The 26,931-nt window shown below is 37.3% G+C and overlaps 1 protein-coding gene across 12 annotated transcripts in view; it reads right to left on the bottom strand.

Annotated features, from left to right (window-relative positions):
• TCF12 (transcription factor 12) overlaps window positions 1–26,931 on the bottom strand; it is a 174,752-nt gene that overhangs the window by 35,386 nt on the left and 112,435 nt on the right. For 10 of the 12 annotated variants that reach the window (XM_052807253.1, XM_052807257.1, XM_052807258.1 and 7 more), the window contains 2 exons: window positions 20,534–20,669; window positions 17,379–17,431 (listed from right to left, as the gene is read on the bottom strand). In XM_052807253.1, coding sequence (XP_052663213.1) covers window positions 17,379–17,431; window positions 20,534–20,669 — 189 coding nt within the window. Of the gene's footprint in view, window positions 1–5,300; window positions 5,457–17,378; window positions 17,432–20,533; window positions 20,670–26,931 lie in introns of those variants that run through there. The other 2 variants (XM_052807263.1, XM_052807265.1) reach the window with 2 other exon arrangements.

Genomic DNA, 26,931 nt, shown 5'->3' with positions numbered 1-26,931 from the left:
CCTTTAAGAGAATAGAGCATCAGTCTTGTCTGCAAATCCAACCATAATTTTTAAGGATGGTATAAAATTCAAACTCCTTGAAGTAGCTAAACTGAATTCCATCTTAAATAAATGTTTATGCAGTTTAGGCATGCTATACATGCCTATTTGGGTATTTTTGAAATGCAGAATCCCACTGCAACGATACATAGCACAAATACTTCCTAGCTTCTTCCCGAGTAAATTACAATCTTAAAGTCACGTTAAAAAGTGATAGGCAAACTTACCAAAAATCCCAAATTCAGTATATGGAAACCTTTTGGTCTGTTCTTTTGATTTTGTTTTTTAAATTGTAGTGTGAGGCAGAGAGCAGAGGAAAAAGAAGGTAAGGCAGCAGGAATAACACCAGAAATAAATATACATATGTAACGCTTGAAGATTCTTTTCATATTTTATTTGCTAAGTAAAGTCTCTTCCCCACACTCTCCAAACTGTGCCGTTACTAAAGGACGCATACAACTAAGTCTGCAAAAATTCCTGATTAAATTCAGATTTTAAGGAAACAAAAAAAGGAAAAGCTGAAACTAATCAGCCTGTTTCTTAACCAGTTCCCTGTGTTTCAGAAGGCTATTCTAGCTGTGGTAGGAACCCCCATCACCAGTATTGACCACAGGAAGATGCAGTAGTATATATAACACTACCTTTTGCATTTGTTTATTTCTTCTCTGAACACACTAGTACTCTCAGTTTCTGCACCTCCGACACAGACTGTTCTATTTCTACAAATGGACTTCAACACGCACGTGATTATGAAAGCAAACACACTGAGCAAAGGGGCGTGTGTTACTCTTTGGTGCTCACATTTCAAGAAATATAGATCTGTCCAATACAGCACCTGATCCCATCCCTAGCTGCTTTCATTTGCCCAAGGAAATGGACATAACCTTCACTTTAAAGCATCAATAAAGCTTGTTGCAGACAAGACAGCCTTCTGGCAGGGGACCACTGCTCAGCAGATTGGCAGTCCAACCCAATGGAGTGGAGCAGGGAAAACTCTCTTGGGCTGATGCCTTGCAACTCATCATTTTTTATGGGGATGGGGAAGGGAAAGAGAAGGGTGAGGAACAGAAAAGAAAAAAAAAAGAAAAAAAAAAATCCAGCTGACCAGTGTTTACTACCTGTCTTTATTCAACGTCCACAGCCATGTACCCCTAGAGATTTTCCAGATGATCTTATATTTGTCCTGACTTACAAATGTTAGCTTTGACCTTGTCTGAGTTGCTGTGGGCAGCATATGGTACAGAACAGCTTTAATTGTACTTTTCTTCCCTGTACACTAACTGGCCCAATACTAATAAAAGCAGAATTGAATAATTCTTTTTAGCACCTGGTTGCTCCAAAATTTACAAACTGAAAACACTTTGCATTGATGTTAAAAGACTTACTACATTATTTATTGTGCAACAGCTACAGAAAGGCATGCTGCCGTGCCATCTAAGCATCATGCAATATTATTAACATGTTTGTCTCTGCCATAACTCTGAGAGCGATGGCTGCAAGACAGGCATTTTCTCCATTAAAAAATACCCAAATATACACATACCTACTCATACTTGTGTGTATTTATTCATCTCTACACACGTGCCCATACGTACATATGCACACACATGACACATTTATAAATAGCCTTTTACACTCTGAAAATTGTCAAGACAAAACATTTTCTCAAAAAAATCCCTATACAACCTAGTTTACAAAAAAACCAAATCATAAAGCATTACATATATGCAAAATATATCTCCCTGCTGATTTTTTTTCTCCCTTTTTAAATAGGTGTTGTAGAAATCTACCGTGAAAGATGTAGTAACTCTGCCTTGGAAAAGGGCTCAATAAAGTCTCAGCCTATGCTGAGAAAAACAAATATTTATTCAATAATAAAAAATACTCATACAGAGTCTGGTACATTGAATTAACCCATACAATGCGCAGAATACAACAGTAACGTGTAATATATTCACAAATTTATACTCATATGAAATAGTCATAGGTGACAAAATAAAATATAATGAATATTGTTCCTTAAAATGATTTGTTTTGGTGGTAACCGACAAAATTACTGTGATCTATATAAAAATAATTCTACAGTACATTTAGAAAATAACCAATTTATTTCCGAACTTGTAGGTTAACTGAAAAAAGTGGAAATCTTTCAAGTCTATATTTTACTCTTTATGCACAAAGAAGATATAAAACTTCTATTACTTAAATATTATTTTGCTGCCATTGCATTTTATAAAATTTAAATGAAAAGGCTCTGGTGAATGAAGAAGTTTGCTTAATTATTTATTAGTTAAAAAAAGAACAAAATCAGAATGTTTAACAGGTATAATTTAAATTTATCCTATTATTTCTAAATAAATATTTTTGCAGCTTTTTTTTTTTCAGTGGGGGTTAGGTGTTTTGATTTTTTGGGGTCTGTAGCATAGCTCTTGAATGAAAGAGAAGAAAAGGTAAAACTTTAAAGAACTTTAAAGAGAGATAAATGTTTTAATTTACTTTTTTCCCAAAAGCTCTGTATTAGAATTTTGTAAGCCTTCCATAAACTGAGAATATTTTCTATAGATCAACAGGTGAAGGACCCAAAAAAAAAAAAACCAAAAAACCAAAAAAAACCCCACCACAGGCTAAATCTTCTAGCTCAGTGCAGTGCAAGTGCTGTATTTTATTTACAAAACAGATTAAGATCTTTTTTTCTTTTTAATTTGGTGAGGATTCTTGAAACTTTTTTTTTTATAACACCTATTACTAAAATCTTACTCCTTAGCAAGGGATTTGTATTAAAACACTACTTTTCATTTTCACATGTCCCTCCCAAAACATACAGAAATTACAAAAACTTAACCTATTCTAATAGTAAAACCCCCGACTTAATTTTAAAACTTGTAATTTATGTGCCAGGGCACACATGACCATCTATTGGGGCCCTCAGATACTTTTTTTTTTTTAGCTTAATATTAAGCTTTCTTCTGGCTTACAAATTTAAGAAGTTGAAAAGAACAAAACATATTTAATGAAAAGTTTAAACCACACATTTTCTATGTCATTGCCCACTACCCTGTGTGTAAATAAATCAGATTTTATATACATCACCAAGTATCAAAGAATGTCTGTATCCAAAACCTAATGCAATAATCTAAATAAAAATCTCAAACTCAATAAGGTGCATACTATCAACTACTAATTGATCAAACACCACAAATAAAAGCAGTAAGACATCAAAATTAGGGTATGTACTGTTCTCGTGGTATGGAAACATTCATATGAAGATTTGGCATGCACACCTAGATGTGTGCTTCAAAAACTGTAAGACAAAACCCACCCCACCCCCGTTTTCACATATCTTCCTTCTGTATATTTAAATTAGTAATTTAGTTCAACTTGCAGAATTCCTAGGAAAGAAAAAATGCTAAAAGCTAGCAAGATGTTAAAAAAAAAAACCCAAAACAAAAACCCCAAAAACCTTGGGCAACACGATATAAGATCATCATATGATTTGTCATCTATTTACTAACTCTTCAAGCTCATAAAGGTCACCTCTGACCCATAACAGGCACATGCTATCAATTTTCAAGCCATGCTCTCCTACAGTACCAGCACTTCCATCTACTATATGCCTGGAAATACTTAATAAGATCAAAGCCTTTTTTTCCTGCTACAAGAACAAAGAGAAATGTTGTAACAGAGTGATCTGTGCTCTAGAAAGAATAAAATCAAAACTCCATGCAAGTTATATTCCCTTTGCTTCAGGGGTATTGTATAGTTAATTTTACTTAAGTCTTATATATATCTTCACATAAAACTTCAAACAGATTGTTTTAGCCTAGGAGCAGACATGAAGGAAAAATTATTTCATATTTGAAAGACAGCTGGCATTTATACCAAAGGAAATGAAATAGAGACAAGCAATTTTACTCATTCCCCTAACCTCTCCTCCAGTATCTTTTCTATTATTCAAGAAGCTCATACACGGTGTCTTTAATAAGTATAAAAACCCATTGTTTAATTATCATTGAATAAAAATCTTGGCAAAAAGTTTACTAATGAAGGCAGAGCTCACATAGGCCCACGAGAGGAGAAACAGAAGTAAAGAAAAAAAACCCAAACACACACACCACAAAAAAGATCTGTATCAGCATCTCTTTTTTTTCTATTTAATATTGTTTTTGTAACAGAAAAAAGACTAAACCACATAGAACATAGACTGGAAAAACCAGTTAAATTTACCATTGTGTGCTAGTTTTTTTACACACAAAAATCAGAACTGTCGTCACATGCACTTAAAAATTTTAAGTGTCAACCATGAAACAGAAATATCCCCTTCGATTTCCAAAAAGTTAAAATATAGAGAGGAGATTTGATTTTTTTCAGAATCTGCCTTTTTTTTTTTTTTCCTCTTCCTCCAGTAGTTGTAGCAATATTTTGATCATTTCAGAATCCTACAAGTGAAACGACCAGCTCTGGGCAAGGCAACGTTAATAGCTGGCTAGCGGATGCTACGTTACTCATATTGCACAGCGCCCGGCAGCGCGGCGCGTTACCGATGCCACGGCCAGGGCTCGGGACCTGGTGATCGGTCAAGCCGGAGCAGCGATTACCGAAGCGCACTCAGGAAAGCTGCTCTGCAGTCATTTGGAAGAGGAGAGGTTAAAAAAAACCAAAACGCAAAACACAAAAAAACCACAAACCCCCCACCAAAACAAAATACAAACAACCGAAAAAAACCCACCAAACCCCAAGGAAAAGCCGCCAAGCACGCAGGAACCCGAACGTGGCTGCGCTCTGCAGCGCGCGCCGCGCTGCCGGCACCTCAGCCGCAGCCGGCGTGAGCGGGACCGGGACCGGGGTCCGGAGCGGGCAGGGCGGGAGCGGCGCGGGCAGCGCGGCCCCGGCCCCGGCCCCGAGCGCCGCCTGGCTGCGGGCTACCGCCCTCCACGCTCCCGCGGAGCCGGACTTGGTGTTCCTGTACAGAACTGAGGAGACTGTCACCCCCCCACCCCCGCTACACAAAGCAGCCCACGAAGCCCGGTGTAGTTTCTTTTAAAGACCACTCACCTCCCCCGCCCCAACCCCTTTGCTCCGGCAGGGGAACAGGTTGCCTCCCGGAAAGCACCCCCCGCCCTCAGAGGGGCCGCGCGCGGCTCAGCGCCGGACTCGCGGGGGGACCCCCACGCTGTGAACTTGTATTTGCCCGAGGAGCGGCCGGCAGCCCAGCACGGCTGCCCGGCGCCCAGCAGCTCCCGAACAAAGGCGGCCGCCCTTACCGTCTTCCCGTTGTAGTAGTACATGAGGGAGTTGCTGCCCACCCCGGGGACGGGGTACGCGCAGTACATGGCGAGGCTGGCGGCGGGCCGGGCTGAAGTGCACCGCCTCTCTCCACGACATCCACCCGGCCGCCCGCCCGCTTCTCCGCGCCGCCCGCGCACATGGAGCGCCTCAAAGGCGACTTATGCAAAGCAGGACTGAACCATCTCCGGCCGGGCGCGGGGGTAGGGCCGGGCGCGGGGCCCCCGCCGGCCCTCCGCTCCTCCGCCTCTGCCCGCCGCGGCCCGGACCTCGCCAAGCAGCAAAAGGGAGGGAGGGGGCACGCGCACCAGCCCGCACGCGCCCGGGTCTGCGGCCGCCGAGAGATCGGCGTGCGCATCCCAGTAAATGGCGAGCTGCGAGGCATCAGCAAATGGATACGTCCCGAGCGACTCAATCTTCTGCTTTTTGTTTTAATTTAATTAGAGCGCTTGTGGCAGCGGAGACGCCGCTTGGTGCGGCTCCAGCCACACGGCCATCTGGCTCTGCCTAAAGTTACTTCCAACTTTGGCGAACGCCTGCCGAGGCCACGGGGAGCTGCTGGGAGCGAGTCCCACGGGAAAGCCGGAGCGCCCAGGCAGCGAAACCCCGCAGGCGGCCTGCGCTTCCCGGGCCCCGGGCCGTGAGCCAGCAGGACGCGGACTGCCCTCTCAGCGGCGAGCCTACGCGATGATCGGACCCTAACGCAAAGACGACACATACACAAGACGCTTGGCTTAAAAATAATCATTAAAAAATCATGTAAATATTTTCGTTCTATGGAGTCATCCAAAATCCATTTTGAAGACACAGTACACAAAGTACGATGGTTCTGTGGAAACGTAAGCCCAGACTCCCTTTACGGTGTAGAATACATTTTTGTATGAAAAAAGCAGTTCTGTGCCCAGATAAGACGGGGAAGAAAAGAGAAGGGGGGGGGACACACCCCCGACAACTTTGGCACATCACAAGAACGTGAATTACACAATACAGCAAACAGACTGCAACTTCCAGCACAAAAATTCCCTCAATATTTGGACATTATCTATGCCTGCTAAGTCTTTTTGCTTTGCCACTGAACACTGGCATTAACTAACATTAACTCTTAATGAGGTGTACATTTTTTTATTTTCTATATATGAATGCAGTTGGTTATTAACTGAGCTCCTGATTAAGTCAGATATGCATTTCAATCCAGGGAAAAAAAGGTTAAAGCAAAACCACATTTCCCCACCTCTGTGTCAACTGCCAATGCTGTGAATTCTCCCTGCCTCCCTCCTGACAAAAGCAGGAAAATAATTCAGGATAAGGAAAAAAATGGGCAAAGTTCAAATCAGCAATTTACAGGGAAAGAAAGCGAGTTGCAGAAATTTGGTTCATTCTGCCAAGCACCTTGTGTGTCTGTGAAATCTTCTGAATTAAAAAGATCCACAAGAGTGACAAATTGAATACAGTAGAATACTATGGTCAGATAAAAATCTTCGTGAGTCTTCTGTATATTGTCCATTATCTCAGGATGTAACTACTGTAGTGTCTGTAAATATACAAAATATACACACACTGACAAAAAATATTCACACCTCCAGCTTCAAATGCTTTCTCAGTGAACTCTTCCAATCAATTGGGAGACTACTGTCCTCAGAGTATGTTGGCAAATACATCCTGAAGTTGACATCAGCTGAAGAACACTTGCATCTTTACTGCAAGTCAGTCTACACATGCAGAACTATTTAACTATGCAGTAAAGCTAGTGATATCTGAACTGAACTCTCCTCCAATACAAAAGGCATAGCAGCAGCAGCTGCAAGAAAGAACATCACTATACTTCAGACTATTAAATCGCCAGGCCCGCAGAGTGACTTGCGGCTTCCTTCTTCCCCTAGGGACCACAAAGACCCATTTCAGTCCCCAGAGAGTCCCCAGGAAGCTTTGATTTGCAGCTAACAGTGCCATTCCTTAAAGCTTCTCACTAATGTTCCGGACTCTACAGATGAGACATGCTAAAAGATCTTCAGATCTTTGCATGTGCTACTTCTCATAGCACACTAGATTAAAATCACTAATTCAAACTAACGTACAACTTAGGAAAAAAAAAACCCCTAAACACTGGAAAAAGCACTTTCAGCTTGCAAGAGTTGAAGAAGTAAGAGAACCCTTTTTTTCCTGAAATAATCCAAGCACACAAACTTTTATATCATTGAAAATACTTCTAGGGTAACCGAAGTCAGTTCTTTGAAGTAAAGACTATCATCAACATGGTTGTAATTGCTACTCCGCCTCCATGCACACGTGCTCAATTTTCAAAATAGCTGCACTTGAGATGAAGAGCATGATCAAGCCCCCTCTCAAATAATAAGCATTATCCACCTGTATTACAAGCAATTGGAAAAATGTTAAAACATATTTACTGCAGAAAAAACTAACTTTACTATGCAGCGTTGGGAGGGGGGCTTCTCTGCATTACAACTGCCCTATACTTGTACAGAGCAATTGTAATGAATAATATATAGGTAATGTTAACTGGTAATATTTACTAACACAACATTTATCAGTACAAGGAAATCATTGACATTGTTCACCATCACATGGGTAAGACAACAGCAACAGTATGATCAATAAAACTGAATAACACTACTGCAAATGCTGTCTGTAGACAAACTAGGTTGAAGACTGGTACCTCCATAATGAGTCAATAAATGAATTTGCTCCTGAGTTACTTCCCCACAAATCAAAAGGATAACAATTTCATTTTACCAAAAAGGGAATTAGTTGTCCTACCCTCAGTTACATTGATGGGAATAAAATCGTAGTGCACAATGCTTGAAATTTATCACTGTATCTGCTCTACATTTACTGTACAAAAACGTTGTTTCTCACAGGACATTTGCTACATCAATTCACCTTACAGGATCAAACCATACTTCCATCAAGCATATCAAACTTTGACCCACAGAAGTTTACTTTCACCAGAATAGATGAAAAATAAACCTAAAAAGGAAGAATTTGAAGTTACCAAGAACTCCGTATTTGCAGGAACTACTACTACCAGATAAGTATTCCAAAAGCTCGTGAAGTCCCAAGTAAGTTTTTGTTTTGTGGTTGCAATTTTTATAATCCCCATTTAAGCCAAGCAACAGCTGCTCTGAAATTTGTTTTCTTAAGAGAATCATGTTACAGTGAAATGAATCATAGCTGGATCAGCGATACTGTACTGGCTACAGTTGTTTACTCCATTTTTCCTTGGTGACAAGTCAAGGGTTAATCTTATGACTCAGCCTGACAAAACAAGTCAGCTGGAGACAGGGCCAATTTTTTAAACTTGATTTCAGACAGACATGCCGTCAGCAGAGGAGCACTGAACTGACATGCACTTTGTAGCCCGAATTGTTTCCACTCATGACCCCGTACTGTGTGTCAAAACAATAAACTGCCTATTTCTAAAGTATGTAAAGAGATTATGAAAGAGGATGCCGAGCAAAATACTGACCTAATAATAAACCAAGCTACCTGTACGAGAATATTTGCAAAGACTGTTTTAACACAATTTTGTGAATGAACCACATGTTCTCCCTGAAAACAAACTTTTATGTGAAGTAACATTTTTGTCCAACTTGTCAGAGCCACAAAGCAAATACACAATAAGTGCATGTAACCCATCACTTGAGTTTATAAAAAATAAACATAATTTCTCCAGATCACTGAAAATTATACCACATGAAAAATAATTATGTAACTGTCTCAACGGACAAGAGCCATCATCTGGTCAAACATATTCCACAACAAGACTGAAATATGAAAATACTTTAGAAAGGTTATTGCTTTTTATCACAGTTTTATTATTTTAAATGGCTCTATTCAAACACAACAAGCAGCAAAAACTTTTCCAATTAAATATGTGCAACTAGGAATTAAAGTTCCTTTTTCACCAACAAAAGCAACTGTCATGTGTAAACCAAGTATCATGAGTTTCCTTGCAGAGAGTTGGCTTCAATCCTGCTTAAAAAATGGTAACATGGTAAGAGCCCAAACCTGCTTTTGATAACGATACCAATTCTGTTATTCTTACTAATTTCCATTTAATTTCTTAGTGGCTAGGTTAACCTGCTATCTTTGGAAATCAGGCAAAGACAACTGCCCTAGAAGTTTCTCCTTTCCTCCCCACTCTGCCCGAGGTTGGCACTTACTATCAATTTCAACCACATTTCAACTTCACAACATTGAGAAGTTTCACAAGCAATTAAGTTCTTACCAGTTCTAAGAAAACTGGAACCTGAACAGAAGAGACAGACCCCAACTGATGCCCCACTGAAATAAAGGCAAAGAATGGGGAATAGAGGATAAAAGACAAATTCATAGAAAATTAGTCCTATACTGAACAACCTGTCAGTAATTAAAATATACATAGTAAGTTTGAGCTGCTTCTCCTGTAGCAATTCAGAAAAAAAAATTCTAGACATCTTCGGACTCCCAGTATAACTTATTTTAAAACCAAATAAGTATGATGATTAACTATAGAAAGGCCAGAGTTAGGATCATTGGTAAAGGATGCATGGAACATCACACATAAAGTAGCTGTTAGAACAGGCAAGATTTCAAGCCTTAAGAAAAAAACCTGGCTGTTTTAAGGGGAAAACAAATTGCTTATTAAACTGTCCTCTATTTAAGTCATCAGTTAAGTAAATGTTAATTTATTTTAAAATCCTGGAAGTATAGCCTTCTGTTGTTAACCAACCACTAAGTATGCTGTTCAGCAGAGACAGAGCAGACTAACTGTATGGAAGACAATTTAAAATAACCCAGTGAACTAAATTTGATAGGCAAAACCCACACAATATCCAAAGGAAAATGTTTTAAGCAAATTAATTTACTGATCTACGCAAGAGCTAAAATAGTTTGGTGGTTTTCTTGTTCAAAAGGTTTGTCTTTAACTTCACATTTAACATTGACGTTATTATAAGCAGGGAAGAGGGAACAGTTTGAAGGGATAGAGAACAGACAACAAACACTAATGAAATTGATATTAATTGCTACCCATTACTTCTACCTAGCAATATTACAAGGGGGGGGGGGGCTTGTGGGATGGTTGTTGGTTTTTTTGTTGTTGATTGGGGGTTTTCTTTGTTTGCAAAAAAACTCCAGTTACCTATGACAGATATGGGTAAAAAAGTGGTGGTTTTTTTTTTTTTTAAATTGGAAACTACAGCTAGGAAGTTTCTCTTTCAGTACTTTTCCAAATAATATTGAATTTCAGGTGTTTAAGCTTTTAAGTAAATATTTTACTAGAATGGAAAGAATGAGGAAAAAAGTGCTATATATCACATTCTTCAGAATCAAACACAAAGCAATTTATTTGAGGTTTTAAAACTTGTTTCAAAAATCTTTCAAATACAACTTTGCTAGGATACTGCTCTAATTCAGAAAGTTGTATTATTTTGCTGAAAATATTAAGCACTTAAGGTTTGAAAGCCTCTATATGAAGGTCTTAACTACCCATAGCTGCATTAAAAAGTAAACAAACATGTTTATTATCCTGAGGCAATAAATGATCCCATCAGAAGCCTGATAATCATCATCCCAAAATGTGCTAAAAACCTACCCAATCTAAAAATGTGTATAGACCTTAAACAAATTTTAAAACCCGAAATGAATTAGCAAGGCTGCATTACTGAAACTTGCAGAGGACTACCTAGAAATCTTTTCACATCAACTCAATATGGCCAAGAAAATTTATTTGAAAAATTAAAAAGTGATTAAGGGGTCCCTCTGCTGGTCCAACCTTAGTATCATTTAACTTTTATTTCATTACTGAAGTACAGTGTATTTTTCACTTTCTCCCCTCACCAAACCCATGCAGCTAAACCTGCACTTGTGTCATCTCCCTGTAGGTGGCTCCACAGTCAAAACCTGAGCCCAGCCTAATACATCAATACACACACACTTTAAGAATTTAAGAATTTATTAAATAATTCAGTGTCAGAGCAGCTTTAGAAAACTGCATGTCAAAATGCAGAGAGCTAATTGTGCCTCAGCATATATTTCTTTGCATATCTCCCCTTCTTCTGTACTCCAACTTGCTGCTTGGAAAAATTGTTCTGCAAATGAAGCCGAGTGAGCTATCAAAAGCCAAACAAGCAATCCGTCTGTCATCCACAGTTAGAAATCTGCCTACTACTTCCTTACAGAAAGAAAAAATGCTAACAACTAATCCTAGCTATCAGTGCAAACGGTATGAAATCCTGTAACTAAATCTCCAAGACTGTACAACTTGCTTTCTTTAGAAGTCTTGACATTACAAAAAACTCTGTGGCACTAAACCAAGAGGTAATTTAATTCAATTTCTTCACTTCAGTGTGTAAAGACATATCTTCATCTGAAATTTCATTTAAAGATTCATTTAAAGTGTTTTAATTTCAGTACCATTTTTTGGAAAAAGCAATCATTTTTGTATTGCCCATTTCTGACAAACGGCACAGTCACAGGCAAAGCAACCTGCCCAACATTTGGGCTGAGCAAGCAACTGAAAGGAAACATCTCGGTTCAACAGCAGGTAAAAGTCCAGCAGCACAATGTTGCTCACTACTTTCCCAGCTGACTTCAGGGATTATAAAAGCCTTCCCACCAAAACCACAAGTATTATCAAGCAAAAGATAATTAAGAAATAGTCTTCAAAAAAGCTTTTATCCTTATCTATTGTTATAAAACACCACACTAATTTATGGTAATGGACACATTAATCTTTGAGGTAAAGCAGAAGTTGCAACAATTCAATGTAACTTCTCCCTAAATTACAGGAGCTGCAATTCAGTCATGTTATTTTTTCAGATAACCGTTTTAGAACTATGCCCACATTTAAGGTTCTTTTATGCAGATCTACACTCCAATTTAAGAGCATCTAATATGCTCATTTTGATATGTTGTGAAAACTTAAAAAATAAAGTATCTCCAGGAAATCCGAACACAGAGAAATAATTTGACATCATTATATAGCCCTCATATATGTATATACGGGATTTTCAGAGAGAAGATCTCTCAATTAAGCAACCTCACAACAGTTAAGCACAGTCAGATGACAGGATAGTTAGTTTGGAAAAATGATCTGATTGCAATAAAAAAAAATTACTATTAAGGGAGGGTTACTTAAGTACCTTCACCTTAATTCAGTGAGATCTCGATCTGAACTCTCACAGCAGGATTTTGCAATGGACCGCTTAGCCGTCTAATGACAGCTAAATGTTCTCTTATAGCAAAGAGTGGGTGGGATGTTACAATCTGAGGTTACTGCTGTTTTCAGACAGATTTCAAATAAAGGTCATGTTGAAAAAAGCTACAATAATCTATCCAGAAAACCAGGTATTTTTCTTAATAAACATAAAATCTCAAAGAAACACTTTTACTTCGTTTGTAACATAATTTAGGGGTTGGATATTTTATATATTTGCTTTTTGTTCAAGCTCACAGATGAATGCCATGCTTAAAAAGGAGTATGGAGCAAGTCCCCAAAAACGTTATCCTTTGAATCAGGTGACAAAAGAACAAGCATAAAGCAGAAGGGAAGATGAAAGACTAAGTCACAAGGAAGAAATTCCAAGTTCTGTGTTGCATTATCCATAAGGATTTATTTGCTCAGTTTTGCTATTTAAAATCACCTTCTAAAACACAGCACAGCATCAGAGGTAAGGGTCAGGCGAGTTACTGCTGTCTTTGAGAGTGTTAGATACTAAAGACAAGTGACAGTTGAACGTATCCCTTGACTATGCAAGGCAATTCAGAACAGCTCTGAACAAACTAAATGCTGCTTTTTACATTTTGACACCATTTCTGGCCAGTGGGAACAAATCTTTCTTACAAAAAAAAAAAAAAAGTTGCACTAGAAAGTCAGTTAAACATAACCTCACAGTCAGTTAAATATCACATGAAGTATCTACCCAGGATGCTCCAAAGTTTTCATTCAGAGCCACAGACTTCATAAAAGTATTCCAAGGATATTGCTTTACACCAGGCTACTTCAATACACATTGAACTTGCTAACGTTGAGGATAATTCTCTAAAGAAAGTCCACTCAGCGTGGTGAATGTTATATTATTTTTAATACAATCTAAACATTAAAGTCTCAAAAACTGGGTTTCAGATAAACATTCAGAGGACTGGATCCTTTCCACTCCATCATTTCAAATAATCTCCTTTTACCCTTCGGGAGGGATGGAGGAAGGAGGTAACACAGAAGGGAGTAAGATCTATTCTTTTTCTTCTGGTACGATTGGTATCTTTATGAGACAGATCTTGAAATATATTTCTCAAGCTCAGTCTTAAAAGACTAGCATGATGCCAAAAAGAGAAGTACCTTAAATGTTTGGGGGGTAGTTCTATGTGTGCAAAGTTTTCCCTAGCTTTGCTTCATAAAGAATTCTTGCAATACATTAGCACCCACAGACTCTACACATACTATAAAGGGTGATATATGAGGAGGCCCTATAATCAAGCTATAAATTGTCTTAAATGTATTGAAATCTATCCCCTGAAACCAGGACAAACATAATGAGTTTGAATTTAGAAAGAGGTCTTGGTATTACAAAATATTAATTTAACGATCTCTTATTAAATAAGTGGCAGTCTAAAGTTTAATATTAACTGATAGTTTCAGGTACTGTGGAAAGTCTAAAATACTCAAAATAGTTATTAGAAATGGCACTACACAGAAAACAATCAGATATTTGTGCCTGTGTCACAGCTGATTTTCTGTAACAAAAATCAACAGACATGATGTATCTCAGCTTATTTCTCTGATGTGAGACTAATTAAATGGCAAAAGAATGATGATATTCACATTGTTTTTCTTAGAATTATGACCTCATGATCGCTACTGATTATGGTATTAATCATAAATATTAATTTGAAATATTTTCTGAGTACACGTGTAAACGGTATGTTTCTGCTCATAGCCCATCCATAATTAGATAGCAATCTCCCTGTGCATTTCCAAGTGAGCCTTACTTTTCTTTCTTCTCCCTCTGTGCACTGAACAGCTTTTCCTAACTCAGCCCTGCCGATTAGTTACAACTGGTTTCAAGTCACATGGTGTTATTAGTTTCTTGGCTTAGTTAAGGTAACTCCTACAATCAGAAAAATTCTCAGAAATACAACAGTTTTGAATCTCTGAAGATAATGTCACTCACTGAACAGTATTCCCCCACCCCATCCCCCACTTTAATATAAACAGCACATCACAATCTTTCTGTTCACTCAAGCTTGGCTTGAGCCAACAGTGAGAAAAAATAAACCACTGATTTTGTAGTTGCTATCCTCCCCATAACGCTTTAAATTTAATCGTTGTAGTTTAACATAAATGCTTGCATGTCAACATTCAAAATGTTTTGGGCAATGACTCACCACTTAGCAAATTACAACAGGAAAACTTAAAAAAGCATTTGCCTGGTGCATTTCATTTTTACAGTAAAAGGACAAGTTCAGATTGACTTGCATTCCAGAAAGTAACTAAACAATTCATTAGCACTTTTCTCTGTAACTATTTTTACTTCAGGCCCTGATAAGAACACATGAAGAAAGATAAACCTCAAAGCAAGTCATTTCAGAAAATACCATACAAATCCAAGCGAGAAAGAAACAAGCTGAAGGAAGATTTTTTTTTAAGAAAATCATTATTTCTTAAAAGATTGTTACTAAATTACAGTTATCTAGGAAATTAAATTACTGTTGAGTATCCATTGACGTGGTAGCCCTATACTAACACAAAAAGATTGCAGAAAACAATCTTTTAGAATCTGAAAAATTAAAAAATACACATTTGTATAACAACACTAAGTATCATCTTTCTTTTGACTTCCCCTATTATAATTAAAGTTCTCTACACTACCTATTGGCTAAATCAATCTTCATCTTTCCCACAATACATTCTGACTTCTTACCAAGGTATATTTAAAATAAAGACAACACATAATTATCTACTCAATTTAAATTTCCTATGATGCTCAGTGAAATTTAGTTTGTGTCATCTTCCAAATACATATCATCTCATATCACTTTTTTTTAAAATGTCATTTTACTTCGAGGCTCTATTCAGCACTGAAAGCATTGATATACAGAGAAACAGTACTTAAAAACTGCAGCATCGCAATAATTGATTATTCACAGTAACTGCACTTTATTGTGCAGATTGGTACAATGTTAATAAAAATAAAATTTATCAGCATTTTTTGGTCTCCACTATTCTCACAGAAGAAGAATTAAGTGAAAACCATTTGAAAAATACTGCTTCTTAAAATTAAAGCCTGGTAAGAGAAATAAGAGAAATTTTTCATTCGCTAAAATGATCTCTTTACCTGGCTGATGGTACTAAATACTAAACATGTAATGTAAGCTTTATTACTCGCCTAGAATTACAGTAATAAATTACATGAAAATTGCGCTGCTATGTGTTTTAGCTTCTCTGACATTTTAAATATATTTTTGTTAATCTAGCAGAAATCTAGCAGAAATCATCTGCTAGACTGTAAAGCCACCCTACATAACACGCAACTGTTAAAATGTAAATTGCCAAACTATTTTTAGCTGCTGCTGAAGGAAAAAAAAAAAAAAACAACCAAGAAAAAAAAAAGGAGGCGGGGGGGGGGGGGGGGGTAGGAAAGGAAGAAGAAGAATATTCCTGGCCTCGGGAATAATGATTTGAGGCATTGTGTTCATTTTGTTTATCAAGCAGCTATTCAGCCTCTAGTGGGGCCCAAGTGCTTATGCAAGCAAAAGCTTTTAAGAGTGCCTGCAGCTGCAATCCTGGCTTCCAGGTAGGCTGCAGGTTCAGAGCACAGCTGCCCCAGGCTATCTATACTATCTCAGCTCCATCTGGAAGTACAGTTAAAACAGGATTTCAGATCCTGGTTTCTGTATATATCACCGTGAGCAGGGGGAGGGAGAAAGGAAAGAGAGGGAGGAGAGAACAGGGGAGATGCAAGGACTAGAAGACACCATCCATACTTCAGACTCAATACAAAATAAAAAGATCAGACCCATTTTGCTCCCACTATATTACTGTTGCTGGTGCAGTATGTTCCATTCAGCCTATCCGTCTTTGAGTTATGACTCATCCAAGTGCACCTGCGCCCATGTGTTAAGTACTGCCAAATAAAAGCCCAACATCCATTTACACAACAAAGAGATGTACCCCGCAAGGCAGCGGAGCTTCACCCTCCCCTCCTGTTTGTTCTGAGCAGGGGAAAAAATCATTCTGTCCCTCACTTCACTGGGGATTTTTCACTTCACGTGGATTTTTAAATGCAGATTCATTTATAAACAATTTTCTTCCTTTTAAGAATAAAGCATATTTAATACCACAAAACACCCCTATAGCAATAGATTATCACAGCCATTAATGATTTTTCCACCAAAACCCTTCCAACCTTTTTCATCAAAGCCCTTTATTCTCAAAGGATAAATTTTCAAGCAAAGAGGGATCAACAAACTAGTTGCTTGAAAGCTTTCCTGATGCTAGGCTGAAGTTAGGAAAGGCTTAATGAAGGCTTTAAAATCCACCAGGGCTTCACAATGAACATCTGACTCGGTGATTTATGCATATTAATAACCTCAGTCCTACTGAGGCAAGCTGAGCTGTACATGTCCTCCGAATCTTAATGTCTTCAGCTCCACTGGGATTATTACAAATGTAAATTTCTAAGATTCTCAGCTATTAATCTCTGTCTGTCCTCCTGTTCAGCAACATAATGACTAATTAAACATCAAAAGACCTGTACAGGAGATCTTCTTTGACAGCTCCTGGCCCAGCTCTCTTCCCAAGAGAGGAATTCAAATGACAGGGACAAGTGGGTAGGAGCATATGAGCAAGCTACAAATCACTGCTATGAAATCTAAAAATTCCACATCAAATGTGTATTTAGTCCTCCAGAACCACTCCCAATTATCTAGCCTAGCTGTTCATGTCCAGCAGATAGAATTCCTAATGCTAAAGTTAAGTACTTTGTATGTATGTCAGGTAAAGACAGCGCAATTTGAGCCCAATTTGTTTAGTATAAGTAAAAAAATGTAGTACTTACAGAAGAAGGCAAACCAGGGGGCACCTTTCTTACTTTCTTTGTCTGTAGAGGATCTGTACACAGAAAAACAACATTTCATCAAGTATCTACATTACAGATGAGAAAGAATAAACAGCTAAGCTATACAGTTTTTTCTTTCCACAATTGATTTCTTATTTTCCAGTTTCATGCATTTTTTATTCTGTGCCAATGAAATTTGTTTTTCACATCAACAGAAGAATGTAACATACTGATGTTCTTCTCTAAAATAAAGCTTTGCTAAATAATTACTTTCAATTCTTTCCATAAATAAAGCAGTCATTCCTAGGAACGCTAACACTGAAGGGTACACTGATGCCCCTACACACTTGCTAAGAAACAAAGTAAAATTTTGAGATATCTAAGGAGGAAAATGGAACTGATTAGTGAGAGAAATGCTATCCCTTTCTACACTTCAGAGTAAAGACAGAACTATCAAAAAGGAATTCATGACACACGACGTAAATTTCTAGAGCTTTTAGACCACAGCAAGGTTGTAAATAAACAGCAAATCTAATGACCTAATTACTTAAGTAATAAAGGCAATATAACTCAAATTTGCATGTAATAGTAAAGTTGGAAGTATGATACGTGCTTCCTTCTACCAGCAATTATTGTAACATCACAAAAGTACCCAGCAATTTCACTACCTAAATCAAGAACCTGAACCAGTTTAGTCAGCTGCTAATAAAATTAATCTGAATGGTATACACTTAAATTAGAAGTTAACTGATGTTCTGAAGATGAGTATCTGGTAAGATTACCAGTTCTACAGTTGACCAATTGAGTCTTCAATTAAAATACAAAATTCCTATTGCTCTATTTTAATTCAGAACATTTAATCACTATTTTATTATACAGTATGACAAGATAAAGGCGAGATAAGGTGAGAATATCTACTGGATATCTTTACTCTGATCATTCCCCATAAGGCATGTTTGATAAGAAAGTAAAAGGACTTCTCAAGAGATATTTACACTGCACTCAAAGTGTCACCTGGAAGGGAACACTGGTTGGTGGTTTCAATGAACTTCAGAAGCAATTTTAAAGAGTGTTTGTCAAAATCCTGGCCAGGCAATGCCTTCTCAGGGATAAAATAGCCATAATTCCACTTTGCTTTAAATTCTCAGGCAGCAGTTTTGTAACATTTAAGTAGTCCATAAAAAAAAAAGTAAACATACTTTCTCAAGCCATTGGAAACATGACTCGAGATAAAAGTGCACTTCCTTTTCCTGGCATTTCTGGAAAAACATTTCCATAAATTTCTAACTACCACCTGCCATGCCCCAGGTTACAGTTCCCCAGACTCAGCCATGACAGAAAGAGGAATATCACACCGTTAACAGTTTGAATGGGTCTATATCCCTTGAGCTTCTCTTTCAAAGAATAAAATAAATAGGACTACTACTCTGAAAACACCACACAGCTTCATTTTGTTTGATTTAATAATATCTGGAACTTACCAAACTATATCTAGATTGCACAAGAAACTAACTTAATCATATATTCAAGTATATAATAAAAATCAGTCTCATTTAGGACTCTCCCTCAATGACTGCTTCATACCATAACCTTTCTGCCCACATCAGTATCACATTCTGTCCAGCACTCAAAGTCATGCTCTAACAGCCACCATTACTCAAAACCACAGCAGGTTACTATTACAGTAGTTTCTCACTAAAACCGATTCAATGGGGGCTAAAACTTAACAACAACAACTTAAAATAACTATTTTAAAACACAACAACAACTTAAAATAACTATTTTAAACCCCAACTCTTTTCTATTAAAGTTCAAACACCCTTCCAAGCAGCAATTTCACTGAACTTTCTTTCCTTATACTGTTCCTCTTCTGAAACAGATCTGAAGACTGCTGTGTTTGTTTCTCATATTCTGAGGAAAATGAATACTTACAAATACATCTGTAAAGAATGACAACCCCAGATTGAACAGTGGTTGTCTTGACAACAGGTTAAAAAGTTACACAAAAATGGTATTTTAAAATGCATACATACGTATACACACACACACACACATATACATAGGTAAAGTTCCAAAGTCATATTTTTATAATTAAAGATTTAAAAAACAGTTTCAAGCATGTTCAGGACTATTTTCATACCCAATGAGTTTGCAGTTCTAGTTAATACTAAAGTTACTTCAAGAAACAATTTGCATTTGATGAAGTATTATTTTGGGTAAAGTATGGTTTAAGTTATATGGCTCCAACAAACAAGATTTTATTATGGAATAGAAGTGCTATACAGAATGAGGGGCATTAAAACCCCAAACATATAACTAGAATAATCCTAATGACATAACATACTAACATTGAAACACAGTAGCTTTTAAACTAGAATATCAGGTTAGAGTCTCTCTTTTTATACCAAAAAGATTTTTTTAAAACTTGCACACCAATTATTCGCAACAGTCTTACAGCAGAAATGATAGAACAGCTGGCTCATTCTTGATTCCCTAATTCAATAGAAAGCCTTCAGAGCTATGAAATATTACCACTGACTATGACCGAGTACTAAAATTCCATTTATCTCTAAGCATCTCCAGAATAAAATATTAATACTGTCATAGGATTATAATAATTTTTAAGCAAGTTCCTGCCTGCATATTTTGCAAGGTAGTTTGATTTTAGGATAAACTACTAGTCTCGAATTGCCAAGAACTTTAAAGGCATGTTGAACCAATTACAATGAACTATGTATTGCCCTGAATAAAGTTACTTTTAGCATATAAAAGGATAATTGTTTCCCCTTTGTGTCCTTCCCCTACTAAATAACGGTAATGACCTCAAGGTCAGGCATTTCCAGGAGTTAATGATGGCATGGGTTAAGGGCACTCAGCTGGTCATCAGCTCTTATCCATCTGTCATTATTGCTTTTGCAATTAAGAGCTTTATTGGAGTTTCTTGTTTGTTTTATAAGCAATACTGACCAGTGTTGAATCCAAACTAGCATTTCAGAGAAAATGTTAATAATTCCAGTTTATCTCTTATATAGCAGTTTGCTGTAATTTGAATTGCTCACTACAGAGCAATCTCCAATATATAAAAAGAACTGTCAAAGAAAAGTCTGCAGAAATGCATGATGAGCAAAAGTTTAAAAACTGTCTATATTACTCACCAAGAGCTGGTGAGTCATGAAGTGGTCTTCGGCGTTGATTTGTACCAGAAAACGGGTAGTAGGGTGTTCCAGGTTTTCCTGAGGATGACAGCTGACCTGGACTTCCAAGCCCCATATCTGACCGAAGCAGACTAGACTGCAAAACACACAGAGAAAAGTAAAATTAAGCTCTGTCATAACTCAGCTGTTAATATACCAGGCTAACAAACTATTAACCACACATACTGCTCTTGGCATTTATAGGAATTTACTGGGCTTTCAGTGAAGGTCTTAGAGTTCAAAAAAAATGTTGACTTTTTAAAATGAGTATTCAGAGAATATACTATAGCATAATTCAGAAAGGCAGAGCAAGTTTGGCTGCGAGCCTCCAAAAAACCATAACCATTTCAGTTTAAGACATCTGAAAGAATCAATTCTTACTTAAATTCTAAACAAAAAAACCATAACACTTTGTTTAGTTTGCAATGCAACACCTCTTCTATTACACAATATAAACATAACTGATAAAAACTGCTAAGAGTTTATAGTATGACATTAGGTTTTAGCACATACTTAGAAATCCAGAATTACATTACATTCATAAAAGCATGGAATAATTGTCCGAAAGAATCAAATGCAGACAAAAGAGATAACAGATTAGATTAATGCACAGAACATAAAAAATTATGACATTTTAAAAACTTCAAACCAACAACGTAGTTGAACCCTACCCTTTTTGTTCCCTTTTCATGCAGTAAATACAAAAACATTCTAAACACTTAGCAAGTGCATTATGTATTGTTTGGCCTCACATTATTTAGATTTCTTCTGTGAAACTGAAACAAATGTTGGTGATTTGTGAGAATATAGTTTTTCCATGGTTGATACTATACTTAGCCTGGTTTTAGCCTGAAAATCTCCAGACTTAGAGTGAAACCCACAGAACTGTTTGTACAGAAAACATAATGCTACCAGGCAGTAAAAACACATTCACTGCCGCTTCACTCCTGGCTGTTGCATACAGCTTTCCTCATGCAGCAGCACCCACTCTGTGTAAAACATAGCTAAAGACACTTCGCATTTAATATTTGCAAAATCAGTGGTTTAGGGTCACCATGGAACCAGTAGCCTTCAGAAACAAGTGATTTGATTTCTTCATACTTGGTCATTACGTAGTGCAGTCTACCCGTTATAAAGGGGGTAAAGCATGGCTGTCAGATGGCAGGACAACAGTTATGCTTTGCCTACATTCAAACTGTGCTAACATTTCAATTGTCAGATGATGCTAAGACAAAAACTGCTGATGGGATTAACTTTTATACCAAAAAGAATTCGAGGTGCCACCTAGCTAGAACTTCTCCTTCAGCCCCACTGCTCCCAAGCCAACTTTCCTCCTCCCCTCAGACCGCTCTCAACAAAGTTCACGTGCACCCATGGGTTCCAGAGGTGATCAAAAAAGCACACTTGCAGACTGGATCATGGCAGGAACTGCTCTAGCGCTGTTGCCTTCTAGGACTATAGCAGCCGACTGGAATATGTACAGAGGCCATTGGTCCTGCTTTTCCTCACCTTTCCTTCTAAGGCCTGAATACCCTCATTCATAAACATTTTTTCTTTTTTTTGATACTGTAGATCATTCAAGCTGGTTCTTTTGGTGTGATGACTTGTGAAAGGTGAGGCTAACTCACATGGCTCTCAGTAAGGTACCAAATCCCTTCTAACTTGCAATGCACTGGGATTAGCAGAAAATCCAGAGTTCATATAAAAAAAAAAAAATATTTCTTACAAATCTATCACACAGTTTGAAGAACAAAGTTAATGATGATTAAAATTATTAAGGCATAAAAATAAAGTTTCCTCTCAACTCAATTTCTTCATTCTTATTCTTACAATAAAATAGTATTTAAATCAAATTGTTAATATAAAACTCATATTGAAATGAGACACCCTTATAAGGAGTGAGGTGATCTTTAAACAAAGTATACAGAAAAATGGGGGGGGGGGAATCTGCTTATACACTGTTTCAAGATTTCCTAATTCTGCCTTTGACAAACAGTTAAGAGTTTATTGTTCTGCAGAAAATGCTATGATTATCAGAGTATCTGGCTTACATAGTATAAGTCTGAATTTAGCAAAGATGCTATTCTAAACATTTATTAGAGTTTTAGTGGTGAACACTGTGCAGGAAACCTGGGCAATGTTTTGTGAAAAGCAGTTCCTCCAAACCAACACTGTCCAAAAGAAGAAATGAAACCAATTCTGCACTTAGCCCGAGACTTGACCTTCAGCCCAAGAATACCCAGGACTGATGGAAAACTTCTAAGGAAAACTTCTTTACACAGCCCATGGGGAAGGGGAGGAAGTATTGTGATAGTTGTCACTTCAAGTAGCTGAAGCAAGGTTCCACTCACAGAATCCCAGAACTGCCGAGGCTGGCAGGGACCTCTGGAGGTCATCTAGTCCAGCCCCTGCTCGCTCAGAGCAGCTGTCAAACACAATTAGTAACTACATCCCATTCACATTAAAGACAACCCTCCCCGCTCCCCCCCAGCATCTTCTGATCATTGGCAGTGATTTTGGAAACGCAACGGGAGCCATACAGACACCTCCAAAAAAAGGGGTGGGAGGGTTCTTAGTCCCTCTGTTCCTCTATTCATTAAGGGGGAGGGGAGACAAGATGACAAAAAAAACCAAACAAAACCAAAAACAAACAAAAAAACCCACCAAAAAAACCAACAAAACCAAACACCCCCACAAACCAACCAGTGAAAACTCTTAAATTCACTTCTACCAAGCCATTCCAAAAAGCATGTGTCTCTATCTTTTCCAGACTTAACTTCCAACCTTTACATCATGACATTTACCACTCTTGCTTTTGTCCTAAGCATTCCAGTTCTTGACATTTTCATTGGACCCTGAATTTCAAAGCAGTGTGGCTACTACAACACAAAGTAAGTGTATAAGTAATATAATACATACCCAGTATGTACATACCCAAGCTATGCAACACACTCTAAAGAAGTTTCCTGATCTAGATCATGTTTGGGTAAGAATTCTTTATTTAAAAAAAAAAAGGGGGGGAACCGACCAAAAAAACACAAACCTCTTCCACCATTCCCACAATTGAATGAAGCATCTGTTTAAAATTTTATAATTGTTCCTCAGTCTTCCAAAAGAAAATAAAAATAGATGTCATTAGTTCAGCTTATTGATTTTTCTGCCTGTCTGAACCAATTGAGAAGCAATATTGATTAGGACTGATCCTTTCCTCAGGGCACCTGATAAAGAAAGGAATACAAAAATACCACTGAGGATAGCAAAAAACCTTTGTATTATCAGCACCAAGCTTCTCCTGACTAAGTGCCCGAGGTCCCTGCACAGAGGCAGATCGCTTACATACATAGTTTGCAGCATTCTCCACAGAGAACGTTCACGCTCACTCCGAACCTCATCTGCCAGGCACGGATCCAATTACTAAAGAATAATCAATGACTGGTTATTCTCCTGAATGCTACCAAGTCCTGTCTGCATTACCATTATAAATAAACAGGCATCGCCCTTAAAAATTTGCCTCTTTGGATTTTATAAGGCATATTTCCAGCTTCAAGATAAACAAGAATTTATTTAAAGCAGTATTTTCCCTAAGGAATGTGTGTTCAATAACCAGCCTTAAAAAAAAAAAAAAAAAAAAAAAAAAGGCTTTTATTACAATCAACTAAGAACACAGCAAGCCTGATTCCAAAGAGAACAGAGAAAGAGGTAAACATGACTGCTTAACTTTTCTAATTTATCCCTTTCAGCAAAACCAAGAAACAGTTTTGACAGCCTCAGGGGAAATGACATGGCCTTACCCCAAAAATAAAGGCTTTTACAAGGGCCACTATGTAGACAAATGCTTTAAAGGGGTCATTTTCCTAAAAAGTATTACCATAAAAATGAAATGCAGGGGAGTCATCCATTCAAACATTGCAAGGGTGAGGTGAGGGGGAAAAAGAATCATATCTACATGGAGGGTGTGGTGGTGGTGTATTTATGCACCTTTGTCACAGAAAACAAGTAACTTCGTATTGCAGCTGCACTTACGTGCACGCAAAGGTAGCTTCCATTCAACCTAACAAGCTAATCAACCATTTGCTTATATCAAAATAGTATGCCTGAGATAAAAAAAGCTCCTTACTCAACATATTTTAAAATTTTTTTTTAAATTGTTTCTTTCAAAGAATTTGAGCATAAAAGTAAGAAAAAGTTTGACTACTTTGGAAGTTTTCTCTTCCCCAGCCCAACTCCATCAATCTTCAGAATCCCAAAGATACAACTTGATGCCAAAATACTGCTCTGCCTTCAATGAACTTCTAGGACACCAGTCAGCAGAATTCTAACATGTTGGTAAACGCTTCTTTGATTTTCTTACTTTGATATAAAAAAAGAAACGTGGACAAGTAAAGGCTTACAGATGCCATTATGTAATATTCCTTGCAGCTCTCCAGCATTTAGGCTATATGTAGATAGGAAAGCCAAGCTATCCTGCAAAATACACAAACATTAACAAACAGACTCCATACACTACGCTATCATATATAAGGTTTTACCTTTCCAAAAATGTATTTGGTTAGGTAGTTAGCCTTGTCCTTCTTTGTCAAAATCTCATTCACATCCATTTTTTTAAAATGCAAATATATTAGGAAACACTTCAAGAACTCAGATTTTTCTAGTGTAGCCATAGCCAAATTATGCAATAGTTTCATCCAAATACAACTGTCTGCCTTTACATCATTCATTTTTATTTTCTATCAAAAGAATAATATTGTTGAGAATAAAAGCATTAGCCCATTATATGCAACTGATTATGACAGGACCATTGTGCTGGCATAATAAAGGGAGGCTGCTTTAACAGTGAAATGAGAACTGCAACTTACCAACCGCAAACTTAGATCTTGAAACTGCCCCCCCTCCCAAATTAGTCAACTAGATTTTATTTTTCCTAGCTTTTTTGCATTAGCTTCCTTTTCAAAAAGTTTACGCTTTGAGTCCCAGTAGTCAGGCTGTCCCTATTTAAGGCAGGAAAACAGTCTAAATTTAAAAACAAACAAACAAAAAAAACTTGAGTGTTAACCTAAAATTTGTGAGCGTAGATACATTATTTTGTAAAAGTAAAGTAACACAAAAGCACTCATCTCAATGAAATCCCTCCATTATCCCACCACACAGTCATAGACAAATTCACTTGGCATTTCTCTATTTCTCAGAATTACATAGAGCACGTAATAAGTGCATTCCTTGCCCTACTGTAAACTTGAAATGCTGCACTGAGTAGAGCAAAAGTTTCACGTACATGTCTTTCTATTCAGTGAGCCATTTGGGTGACTTAAAGCATGTGTATAACATGTCTTAATACTTCACATCTTGCCTTATAGATAAACCTGACAATTTGCATGAACTAGTTTAAAAGAATGTAACAAAATGGAAAGTCAAACTCTGCTAAACTTGCAAAATCCCCCAGTTAGTTATGTATGTTTTTACTGTGATTTCAAAGGAAAACCTAGCACAAAATTAAAACGTTAACAAATAATTCCTCTGTGAGATACTAGTACAGTACAGAGGTTTGGGCTGCACAAACACCCCTCACCTGAGTTCCATGTCATGCAGTTTAAGCCAAAAATATAACCAAAATATGAAGTGTTAAATTTCACTTTACTCAAGTCTCCAATCTTTGGAAACTGTAATAAATATGCACTCTAAAATAGTAGCTGAATTTGGAAAAAACACTGACATATCATGTAAATCCATTTTAAATTTAAATTCAGAGATATGTTTGCAATTATCAGCATGTTGTTAAAGAATCTCATCCTGAGAATATCATCAAATAGTAATGTGAAATACAGTGTCACCATTTTGAGAACAAAGGAACCCTGAATGAGTAATCAATAGCAACTGGCAGAAAATGAGGCATTAATTATGATCCTCTCTAGTGTTTTGTCTCAAACAAGGTTTCATTAAATATATTGTGCTAACCTGTACATCTTCAAGCCATTACCAATAGATTTGATCAGATACATTTTTGGTCCGTCTCAGGAGGAGGAAAATATCAGAATTAAAAAAACCCAAAACAACATCTAAAGTGTTATATGAGAAATTGAGAATTTTTTCTTCATCAATTTAAAGGAAATCAGGGGTTGCTAATAAAACATCCCAGGAGAAGATCCTCTAACAACATGCTGATAATTGCAAACATATTCCTCATTTTAAAAAAATACTCAGATCTTATAATCTCAATGTAGTCTCTTGAAAATTTAATTATCATCTCCTATACCTAAAGTATCATGCAAGTTTAAGAAGATAATGACAGTCATCCATCAACTGCATCCTGCCAGTGTAATCAGGCTAATCTAGCTCACTGGAGTAAAAAACAGCTACCTAGG

This window comes from Harpia harpyja, chromosome 14 (genome assembly GCF_026419915.1).
Source record: "Harpia harpyja isolate bHarHar1 chromosome 14, bHarHar1 primary haplotype, whole genome shotgun sequence".
Taxonomy (NCBI): domain Eukaryota; kingdom Metazoa; phylum Chordata; class Aves; order Accipitriformes; family Accipitridae; genus Harpia; species Harpia harpyja.
The sequence above is the reverse complement of the archived record's forward strand: the minus strand, read 5'-3'. Positions and strand labels throughout refer to the sequence as shown.